Source organism: Typopeltis vanoorti, chromosome 11, assembly GCF_054136105.1.
Source record: "Typopeltis vanoorti isolate ZY-2024b chromosome 11, IOZ_Tvanoo_1.0, whole genome shotgun sequence".
Taxonomy (NCBI): Eukaryota; Metazoa; Arthropoda; class Arachnida; order Uropygi; family Thelyphonidae; genus Typopeltis; species Typopeltis vanoorti.
The window spans coordinates 56081801-56093204 of NC_143559.1; the positions used below are offsets into that span (position 1 = coordinate 56081801).

Below are 11404 nucleotides of genomic sequence, written 5' to 3' on the forward strand. Positions count from 1 at the left end.
TCAAGTTTCATAATATCTTATCCGAGTAATCAGTTACCGATGTTTATCAGTATTGAGTTGACGTGTTGAGATATTTTGTGTTCAGTTTGATATTTCCCCATAGATTTTAGTGATGGAAAAAAAACAGGCGACATTCATATACTTCAAGTTACAAATTGCAGGTAAAATATGCGGAAGACATTTTGGACCTCCGCCTACAGAAAAAATGATTAGAACTTGGCATGGTCAGAAGGAGATCTTGTACAATTTGCGTAATGAAAAGCACGCGGAACGTGGAAAAATTGTGAAGTGGCCAGAACTAGAGACCGAAGTTTTGAAATGGGTGCAAGAAAATTGGCAAAATGGCATTGCCATTTCAACAAAAATGATTCATACACATGCAGTCAAAGTAGTAGCCTGTGAGGTTTTTTCCAGAAAATTGTATTAAATTTCTTGGGTGCGTCTTATACATAGGAGCATCTTATACACCGGAAAATACGGTAATCCAGAAATCCTGTTCTACAGACCAAGCATGGAATTTTTAAATTCAATTTTTAACTTCAGGCCTTTAGTAAGTAGGGACAGTAGTCTCACACTGGGTATTGAAATGCATCTAAATTATGGCAAAAGCAGCTAAAGCCATGAGATCATATGTCTTCTCAGTAATTAAAAATTAGGAGCAAGATGTAGGCAATAAATTTACATTTCTTTTATATTGTCATTCACCATTTCCTGGACTGTATCCCTAAAGACGTGTAAAGAATATGATGATATGCTATAATGATTCAACACAATTAAGGTTTCATTCAGCAGTTTCCTTTCAAACTAATCTATTATTAATTTTATTAATTTATATGGTTATTTTGCCTAATTTTCTTTAGGAGTATCCCTTTTTCCAGAAATTATATCTATAATCTCTTACTTGTTAGATCTCCGGTAGACTCTGTTTGTTCTAAGGAACTCCTAACTAGTTCAGTGCATGTAGAGTTTGGTCTTCCTGTGGTGGTGGCATTCTTGTTTTATGTACCTGTTTTGCCACTTTTTCAGTTTGACGGATGACTCTGTTTGTTATAACAATGTTTGCTGTGGTGAGAATTGACTACGTTTTTAATGTAGGTTCTACAACTGAAGTCATCTGTTCCTTTGATTTTCCTAAGAACTCTCTATTTATGATCTTTAACTCTTGAAGAACTGTTTTATGCACTGATAATTTGTTATTTTAGCTGATTTCTCTCTTGTTCCATATTAATTTTATTAATTCATGATCCGTGTGGGTCATTAATATTATGAAGGAAAGCAGCAGTAAACCTAATATCAAAATAGGAGATATTAAACTTAGCTACTTAATTTATACAGATAATGTTATAAACTACAAGTCTTCGCAATTTTTTACTATTGAAAAATACTGTAAGAAATTTGGTGTTTGAAAATCAGTTCAAAAAAAAAAACTATGAAAATAAGCAGGCACATGGAAAACATCAAACTGCATTCTCAATAGAGATTTCTAGAATAAGTAAAATATTCTATCTCTTTAGACACAATTTATAGTGAAGATGACAAATTGAGTTTGGAAATAAATAATAGAATAAACAAAGTTAGAATGACGAGTTGAATAAATTTATATGAGTAAGAGTGAAATTAGCCAAAGCACTAAAATAGCAATATACAAGATGGTGTTCCAAACAGTTTTTTAACTTCTGGATCTGAAAATTGGATGAGCAGTAAAATAGTTGGTGAAAGATTAGAGGCCACAGACATGACGGTTCTGAGAAATGTGTGGATTTTGAACAGATAACATTGGTAGCAGAATCATATTAAAAATAAAGATTTTAGGAATGAACTTGATATTATATCATTCAGAAATGACCTCAACATTTCTTTCTTTCTCTCCCATTATCATCCCTAAATTCCTATCCTTCTAAATTTCTTGTAATCTATTCATCTAATACACAGCTTGTATCTTTTCATTCTAAAGTGCATAATCATACACTTTGCTATATTGAACAGTAATCCTTGTCATTTTCCCATCCCTTCTCATTTTTCCATGCTGTCAGGTTGCTTAAATCATTCTGCAGATCTTTATATAACCTTTTTTTAAGTATTGCTCTCTCCATTTGAACATTCATCAACAAACAACTGGATAACCCCCCCCCCAAAAAAAAAAATTATCATTGATATTCTTAATGTACAAATTAAACAGCAGGTCCATGTACTAAGCTCTTTGGAACAGCACTGATAAAACGTCTTGTTGATATGACCTAACCATATACTGCTGATTGATACCTATCAGCCATCCTATTTAGTGCCTGTTTTCACTTCTGCTTTCTGTTTACTCTAGTTCTTCAATGAAAACAGTTGGTAGAAAGGTTGTGGGACATTGTTTAATCAGGTGATTTTCCCAGCTAGCATAATAAGATTTCATAGAATTAATCATACATTAATTGTACGTACAATATGACTTAACAAAGTCTCATGCTGTTCAGAATTTATTTGATATATCGTCTAAGATCTAGAGCTAATCTGTAATTATGTTATTTTTCAGTTGCACCTCTTTTGTATTTATAGAGGAGGATAGGTAACACAGCCATGTTGATGTATAAATTCTGCATTCTTTTGCTACACAAGCTGCATTCCCACAGAATGCAGAATTTTCACTTCTGATTAGTAAATTAATGAAATTTTATGTAATTAAAATTTTACTTCATTATATTTTATGGATTATAATGTATTATTTATTTTATTTTTTATTTTTTGTTTGTTAAGGCATCTTGTTTAATGACATCCAAATTAACTTTCAAAATTAAATCAGTAATAAAAAGACCAAAACTTTAAAAATAGGAGATCTTATCGAACAAGTAAAATATTTTGCTATATAGGCACAGTTTTTAGTGAAGATGGCAGGATAAATCTGAAAATAGACAACAGAATAAGCAAAGCTGATATAATGGATAGCAAGCTGAAAATTTATATGCAATAAGAGAGAAATTAGCCAAAGCACCAAACTAGCAGTATACAAGACAGTGTTCAAGCCAGTTTTAAGTTATGGATCTGAGAGTTGGGTTAGAAATAAAGCACTTGATCAAAGACCACTTAAAAGCATGAGGGTTCTGAGAAAAATTAGAGGAGTGAACCGATGGCATCAATGGCAGAATCATATTAAAAATGAAGATATTATAAAGGACCCTGACATTATTAGCATCCAAGAATGTGTCAGCAGAGCTAATCTAAGGTAGTATGACCACTTAAATAGAATGGATAAGGAAAGGATAGCAAAACAGGTGTGTGATGGCAGGAAAGAGACCCAGAGGAAAACCAAGGTCTAGGTGGATTGATTCAATCAGAAATGGCTTAAAAGCATGAAATGTTAGATATGACAATATTGAAGTGCTCACAAGTAATAGATTGATTTGGAGGAAAATTGTTGATAGGAGATTAATAATAATGTAAACTTAATCATGAGTACTGTTATAGTAACCTGAATATACATGTGGTTTGGGGGTATCAGAAAATTGATCAGAAAATTGATGATGATGAAAATTAAACTTTCTACTATATATATATATATATCAGCAGTGTCACATGCCCATTTCAAGTGGATGTGCTGTCGTGTGGCTTATGCAACCCACACTACAAAATTCATGCCAATTTGATCGTATGATTGCATTTTATCGATGTATGAAAGTTATGAGGGGCATAGCGCATCATTTTAATTGGTCCAATGCAATTAATTATAGGATAACTTTGAATACGTTAATTTATCAGTTAATTGTAACCAAATCTGCTTAGAGTGGGTAAACAATGTGTTTGTTTTAAGATATATTTGAATATAACAATGAAGAAGAATGCTGTATTTGGTTAGTATATTTGACTAACTCAAAGGTGTAAATATATGACATATCTTTAGTAGGTTATGCGAGAATGGGAAGAATAAGTGTGAGTAGAAATACTTCCATTAATGGCAAACGAAGTATTAATAATTAACATTTGTGATAGATGTGGCCTGTAAATTTCTGGGTGGAGCGAATAGCATGTGATCCTATAAAGTTTAGACATAAATAAATGAATTTACGATAGCATAATTAAAAAAAAAAAAAAAACTTGCAAGAAGAGGAAAAGATATTTGTTTGCAAAGTATAAATAACTAACCAATAATAAACAGCTTCTATATACATTTAGTAGTTCAGTTAAAAACTATAGAGAGATGCTAATCCAATGAGCTAATAATGTTGATCAGGGTGATTCATTTAAGTGTGGCAGGAATACATGTGGTTTGATGGAGCAGCAAATCATCTTATACAATTTGTTGTGCATGTTGTGTGTATTTCTCTGGTTTATATATATTTTGCTTTGTTTTTTTTTTAAGAATTTTCTTTTGTTTACTGAGTATACATAAGGTTCAGTATACATTTTATGTAATAATAAAATACATAATATCCAATCATTATCAGAATTATCGACACTTTTGGGAATCCTACATTCATTAGTTTTATTTTTTATTTTTTTTTAAATTTATTTTTATTTTTTAGTGTCAGCAGCTCTTCAGTCTTATATCAAATATATCTTAAAACAATAATAGATATCTCACATATGCTAGTATTTTGTTGTAGATTAACACTTCTTATAATACACGGAAGTATTCATTTTTATTCAGAAATAGATACATTTTTACCAACATCTGTTGTTTCCAAAGACGAGAATAAAAATTCCCCTATACCTTTAAAAAAAACTTTCCAACCTCAACAGATGCTGTATTGCACAAGAAAGAAAAGCAAATAGCTTTGTTTTTTCTTGCTTGAGAAAACTATATTTAGGAACAATTCGTGTAATTAGAGACAACTCGAATAACACATTTAATGGATAAACACTCTGCTCTCATAGACTATGCTTCATGCATATATGCAAACAAAAACAGATTTATTGTAGCTATGCTTATTCTAAATGCCTTTCTCTCCCTCCCTCTCTCTCTGTGGAGAATAATAAACAAGGATAACAAAGTTTTGATCACACTTCACATCCAGTTAATCATTCTAATGTATTGTATTGTGAAATAGAAAAGGTCTCATGTACTCAGTTTTTGCATCTTTGTGCTTGCTCAGTAAATTTGGAAGGGGGAGGATGAGGCTTACCTCAGACTACAGTCATACAATCTGCAAAATTCTGTCAGAAAAAGGGACAGTCATTAAATTGTCAACACTGTTTCCTATTGGAAATATGGACAAAAAAGTTATAAATTTTTGGAAAATTATATATTAAAAACTTGTATATATTATATATAAAAACTTGCCTACCATGTCAGTTCTACTTCATACATGCAAAACAGATGAAACTCAAAAAAGCAAAAATATCAACTCATGATAAATGACAACATTCAATATGACTGGTTGACACAATAACCAATCACAGCCTCTGATTTCTAGGTGTTACTGTCTCAGCACTCACCCTGCCTTCTGGACAGTTTAAAACCACTGGAATGCTAAGAATTTGACCCACTATGCCATCTGTACCATAGAAAAAAAAAAAAGGTGTATTCAAACGGCTCAAAGATGCATGTATTTGTGACTGCACACCCGGGCCATTAATGCGAATGTGATGCAACGTTTACACATCGAAAAGTGTCCTCTTCATGAAGCATTAGTATATTGTGTTTAATTTTTGGAATCATGCAAAGTCACAAAACAATTAGGAGAGTCTTTAATGGGAATAAATGCAAAAATATAATATCGGTGATATTGCTATTCTTTGGATGTGCACCACACATCTAGCATGCCCTGAATATTCACCCCCTGATATATATATATATATAATAATGCTTTAACAAATTATCTTGAATTACTTTAACTGATATTTAGTTTTTCCTTTAATTATTATTTTATAGGTGATGCTACTTTGGTGTTTGAAGTTGAACTAGTGAAGATAGAAAGAAAAACAGAGTTGTGATCTCACATCTTTATTTTTAAATAATTAAAAGGCCTGTTGTTTTTATATCATCCTTTCCACTAGTCTTATAATGCATTCCATACACCATTCCAGTTACCACAGTTCACAAGTAGCTCAGTTTTTATACTTATTATTCATAATTTTAATTTAATACTGTTTTTTTTTTTTTTCTATGTTGGCAGAAATAATGATTATTTGAATATTTTTTTATCAAAAACATTTTCTTTAATGTAATTAAAAAAAAAAAATATATATATATATATATATATGGAATAGCTTAGAAATCTTCACAAATTAGGTATATGAGCTGCCAAGAAATAATTACCAGATGAAAAAATTTTTCATTTATTAATGTAGCTTTCATTCAGTTCGTCCATGTATTTAACACATTCACTTTTAAATAATAAAATAACTGAGCTATTGACATTATTTATTAGCTGTCTGCTAGTCTCATTGCCTTCTCTCACTAAAACACAAACTGTTATTTTATGTTCATGAATATTATGCTTGACATATTACAAAATGTCATTGTTAGCATTTAAGTAATGTGAAATCATGCAAAACAAAATGTCTTAAGAGTATTTCTTGCACTTGTTTTAAATTGAAATCTAAATTATGTCTTAGCTTTAAGTTTCTGAGATTGATTTATAGGATTTAACCTTGAATGCTTGCATTGCTTAGCTGAATCCATCAGGTCAGCTTTAGCCTAGCTTTAGCAGTAAGAAGTTTAATCACAGATGATCATTGGCCAGTAATGATGATGATGTCAATAAGTTATTAAATCAAAACTATGGGGGGGGAGAGACACAGAAAGATAATGCACTAATCATGAAAAGGAAGAAAAGTGTAGTGCAAATGGTATTGCTACTAATAGTGAATTCAGTGTTAGCAATAAAAAAATTGTTGAATTGAGAACACAGTAATATTTTGCTCAATTCATATAAACATAAATATATGAAAAATATGATTAAAAAAGGAATGAGTGGATGGATAAATGAATATTAATTTTTGTTCAAAAGAAATACAAAAATATCCATATCTACATCTTAATAAGAAGTGATCAAAAATAAAACTGAATCGATAGAGTAAAAATGCCCATTATAGTTCATTTGCTTTTGTCAAAACAAAGAGAAAGTTATCTGAAGGCAATCTTTGTCAGTGAAATTATTGTGCATATTGGTGTTTTTTAGAATGAAATGTTTTTATTAAAAATTTTGTTATCCTATTGTTCATTTTTTTGCTAAGGAGTTTGTGATTTTTTTTTTTTTTAATTTATTCCATATGTCTGTGGAATTCTTCCAATCCTTTCACACAACCTACTCCATGGAACAGATTTTCAGAATCTGATATAATGCATTTTTCATATGTTGTCCATTGTATCATTTATCCATATTATTTTGCTCAAGGAGAGAAAAATCTTTATATATATATATATATATATATATATATATATAACTGAATGTTAGCAGTGTTCTCTGTATAAGAATTAGCATTTTCACTATTTCAGAAAAATGTAATTACAGAAATAAAAATTTTAAATGAAAGTTGAAAAAATTGCTCTATTTTACATGGAAAATTATTCAGATTTATGGTGTCTGAAGGAGAAGAAGGTTCCAGAGAAATATGTCAGGTTGGTGTGGGAGATGTACAGAAATGTGAAGACCTGTCTGGGACAGACAGAAAGTTTTCAACAGTTGACTTGCATCAAGGGTCAGCATTAAGTCCGTTTCTGTTTTTGTGATGGAGGTGGTGACGGAGGAGGTGAGAGAAGATGTGCCTTGGACAATGTTGTATGCAGATGACATCTTGCTGTGTGCAGATTCAAGAGAAGAAGCGGGAACTAAACTGGAAAGATGGAGAAAAGTACTGGAAGAGAGAGAGGTATGAGGCTGAGCAGAAGTAAGACAGAGTATATGTGTTGCACAGTGGGCAGCAGGCAGGAGACAGATCCGGAGCTGGAAGGAAATGTCATCAGGAAGGTGAGGGACTTTAGATATTTAGGTTCAACAGTGGAAGAAGATGGAGGAGCTGAGAAGGAAGTGGTATGCAGGATACAAGCGGGTTGGAAAAACTGGGGGGAGATGGCTGGAGTGTTATGCGATAAGAGGGTGTCGATCAATCTGAAAGGCAAAATCTATAGGACAGTAGTGAGGCCAGCTATGACGTATGCTATAGAAACTGTGGCCCTGAGGAAAAATAACATCAGCAGGATAGAAGTAGCAGAGATGAGAATGCTTAGGTGGATGTGCGGTGTGACCAGAAAGGATCGTCTGAGAAATGACTATGTAAGGGGAACAGTGAAAGTTACGAACTTAGGAGCAAAGATACAGGAGGCAAGGTTGAGATGGTTTGGTCATGTGATGAGGAGGGAGGACGAATATGTGGGAAGAAGGGTCATGTAGATGGATTTGCAAGGAAGGAGGAAGCATGGGCAGCCAAAGAAGAGATGGAGGGAACTGGTAGAAGAGGACATGAGGATGAAGAATTTGGATGTGGTTACAGCCCAAGACAGGAGGATGTGGAGGAGACTCATCATCAACAGTGACCCCACTTAAGTGGGAGAAGCTGCAGAAGAAGAAGATTTTGCTCAAGGAGAGAAAATCTTTATATATATAGTACTGAATGTTCTCTGTATAAGAATTAGCATTTTCACTATTTCAGAAAAATGTAATTACAGAAATAAAAATTTTAAATGAAAGTTGAAAAAATTGCTCTATTTTACATGGAAAATTATTCAGAGCTTATGTTACTGTTTTAAATTTCTACAGTTGTCAGATATTTTAGAAATAATAAAGATACTTGACTGATTGAAAATCTAATACAGTTCCACTTTCCAGCCTTTCATACACTATTTTAAGACATTCTCAAAGGGATATCAGAAAGAAAATTTACTGTTGTAGCATTATACAAAAAAAATTATGTCTGCTATAAATCAGGCATGTTAGACTGCATTTTATTTATTTATTTATTTTAATCTCTGTTCCACTCACAAAAAGTTATTAACCTGTAGTACATTCAGTACAATGGGTTAAGGGTTAGTTAATCCAAGAACATTAGTGAACAAGTTCCATGTCTAAACAGGCTAGATGTGGGACTTATTCAAGCCACTTTAGGCCTGTAATATTTATATTTATAGATATTCTATAAATATTTATAGAATTCATATTAACAAGGTACTGTATTAAAGAAAATTTACTACAGCAAACATCCCCTAACAAACTATTTTACTTAGTAAAATTATTACTAAGTAAAATTAGTACATAGTCCCTATGCATTTGTTGTAATATGCAAATGCATGTTTTTTAAACATATTTCATTGTGGTTGATGAAACATTTTGTTTTACTGGAGAACATTTAAACATTTTCCTTCAGCTATGATAATATAATGCAGAAATGAGTTGTAATATAGTTGTGGCAGTGTAACATGCATTTGACATGCATGTGCTCTACACAACTGTATGCTTTATTACATCATCTCATCATCATGAAATTCCTGACATGTACTCTCAATGGGTGTACAGGATAGTATCGATAGTATTACATGAAAAATTTATATCATTACTAACTTCCTGTCAATAATTTTCCTCCAAATCAATCTTATCTGGCAAGACCCCAACATTATCAGATCTTATATTTCTGTCTTCTAAGACACTTTTTACTGTATCAATCCACCTATATCTTGGTCTTCTTCTGGGTCTTTATCCTGCCAATCTGGCAGAGAACACTTGTTTTGCTAATCTTTCCTTTCCCATTCTCTTTAAGCGACCATACCACCTGAGATTAGCTATGATAACACATTCCTGGATGCTAACTACGTCAAGTTATTTCCTAATGTCCACGTTTTTAATATGATGTTGCTATTGATGCCATCTTTTCATGCCCCTAATCTTTCTCAGAACTCTCATATCTGTGGTCTCTAGTCTTTGGTCAAGTATTTTATTTCTAACCCAGCTCTCAGATCCATAAGAAAAAATTGCTTTGAACACTGTCTTGTATAGAGCTAATTTAGTGTTTTGACTAATTTCTCTCTTATTCCATATAAATATATTCAGTTGACTTCCTGGCATACTGGCTTTGTTGATTTTGTTGTATATTTCCATGTTTAATCACATTCAGTTTTATTTCCCTTTTTATATATGGGTACAATGAGAGCTTTATTCTAATCATCTAATCATCTGGAATTCATCCCTCTGTCCAGGCCTTCTGAACTATATATGAGGGTGGTCTGAAAAGTTCTCAGCCTAACAATGAAAAAACAAATTTATAATTTCAAAATTATTTTTATTTTTCAACATAATCTCCCTTAAGACTAATACATTTATTCCAGTGATGCTCCAGCCATTATCCCATCCCTACAGTGTTGTTCTCAGTAAGATCTGCAAAATACCCCTCTGCAGCTGCAATCACCTCTTGATTCAAAGAAAAATGCTGACCAGCGAGGAAGAGTTTTAGTTTTGGAAAGAGATAGAAGTCAGAGAGAGCTAAATCTAGGAAATAGGGTGGATGTTCCAACAATTCATAGTGCAGATCCCTTAATTTTCCCATTGCCAAAACACCTTTGTGGGTAGGTGCATTGTCCTGATAAAAGATGATTTTTTTCTTCTGCAAACTGGTCTTTTCTCACGAATTTTTTCGTCTAGTCTGGTTAAAAGATCTGAATAATATTCCCCAGTTATTGTTTTATCCTTTTCAAGATAATTAATAAACAAAATGCCTTTAGCATTCCAAAACACCAATGCCATGACCTTTCATGCTGATGGAACCAACTTTCTCTTCTTTGGTGCTGAACAACCCACTTCTGTCCACTGTTTTGACTGCTGTTTGGATTCTGGTGTGTAATGGGGAATCCAAGTCTCATCCATAGTAATAAATCGACGCACAAAATCAGTTTTATTCTTGTTAAAATGCTCCACGCACTGTTCAGAGAGATTTTCATGTGAATGCGTTTTTGATCTGCTGTGAGCAAGTGTCGCACCCATCTTGCACAAAGCTTTTTCATTTGCCCTTCTTCATGCAAAATGTATCCTACATGTTCTTTTGAAATGCTTATAGTCTCAGCAATTTCACGTACTTTGACTCACCAGTCATCCAGTACTATATTGTGCACTTGATACATGATTTCTGGTGGTGTTATACTTTTTGGATGCCCTTCACGTGGATCATCTTCAAGGCTGATACAGCCACGTTTAAACTTGGCAGCCCATTTCTTAATTGTTGAAAACGAAGGAGAAGAGTGCCCATAAACTTTTATGAACTTTGAATGAATTTCTTTTGCCGTTAAATCTTCTTTTACAAAGAATTTTATCCATTTCAAGGGATACAGACAACACTTTTGCTTCAGACAGCTATATAAAACAAACTACTTGATAGAATGACATACAATTTCAATTAGATGCTTATGACAGATGTACCAACTTATAAAGAAAAAATCTTGCTGATAGCGTTGCCATCTATGAGCGAGGCCAGGAACTTTTCAGACCACCCTTGT

At 32.6% G+C, this 11404-nt stretch overlaps 1 protein-coding gene across 3 annotated transcripts in view; it reads left to right on the plus strand.

The window, feature by feature from the left end:
• LOC150101599 (peptidyl-prolyl cis-trans isomerase FKBP2-like) overlaps positions 1–6831 on the plus strand; it is a 69213-nt gene extending 62382 nt beyond the window's left edge. For all 3 annotated transcript variants that reach the window (XM_090400204.1, XM_090400203.1, XM_090400202.1), the window contains exon 5: positions 5855–6831. In XM_090400204.1, coding sequence (XP_090256330.1) covers positions 5855–5916 — 62 coding nt within the window. In that variant the 3' untranslated portion in view covers positions 5917–6831. The remainder of the gene's footprint in view (positions 1–5854) is intronic.
• Positions 6832–11404: the final 4573 nt, after the last annotated feature.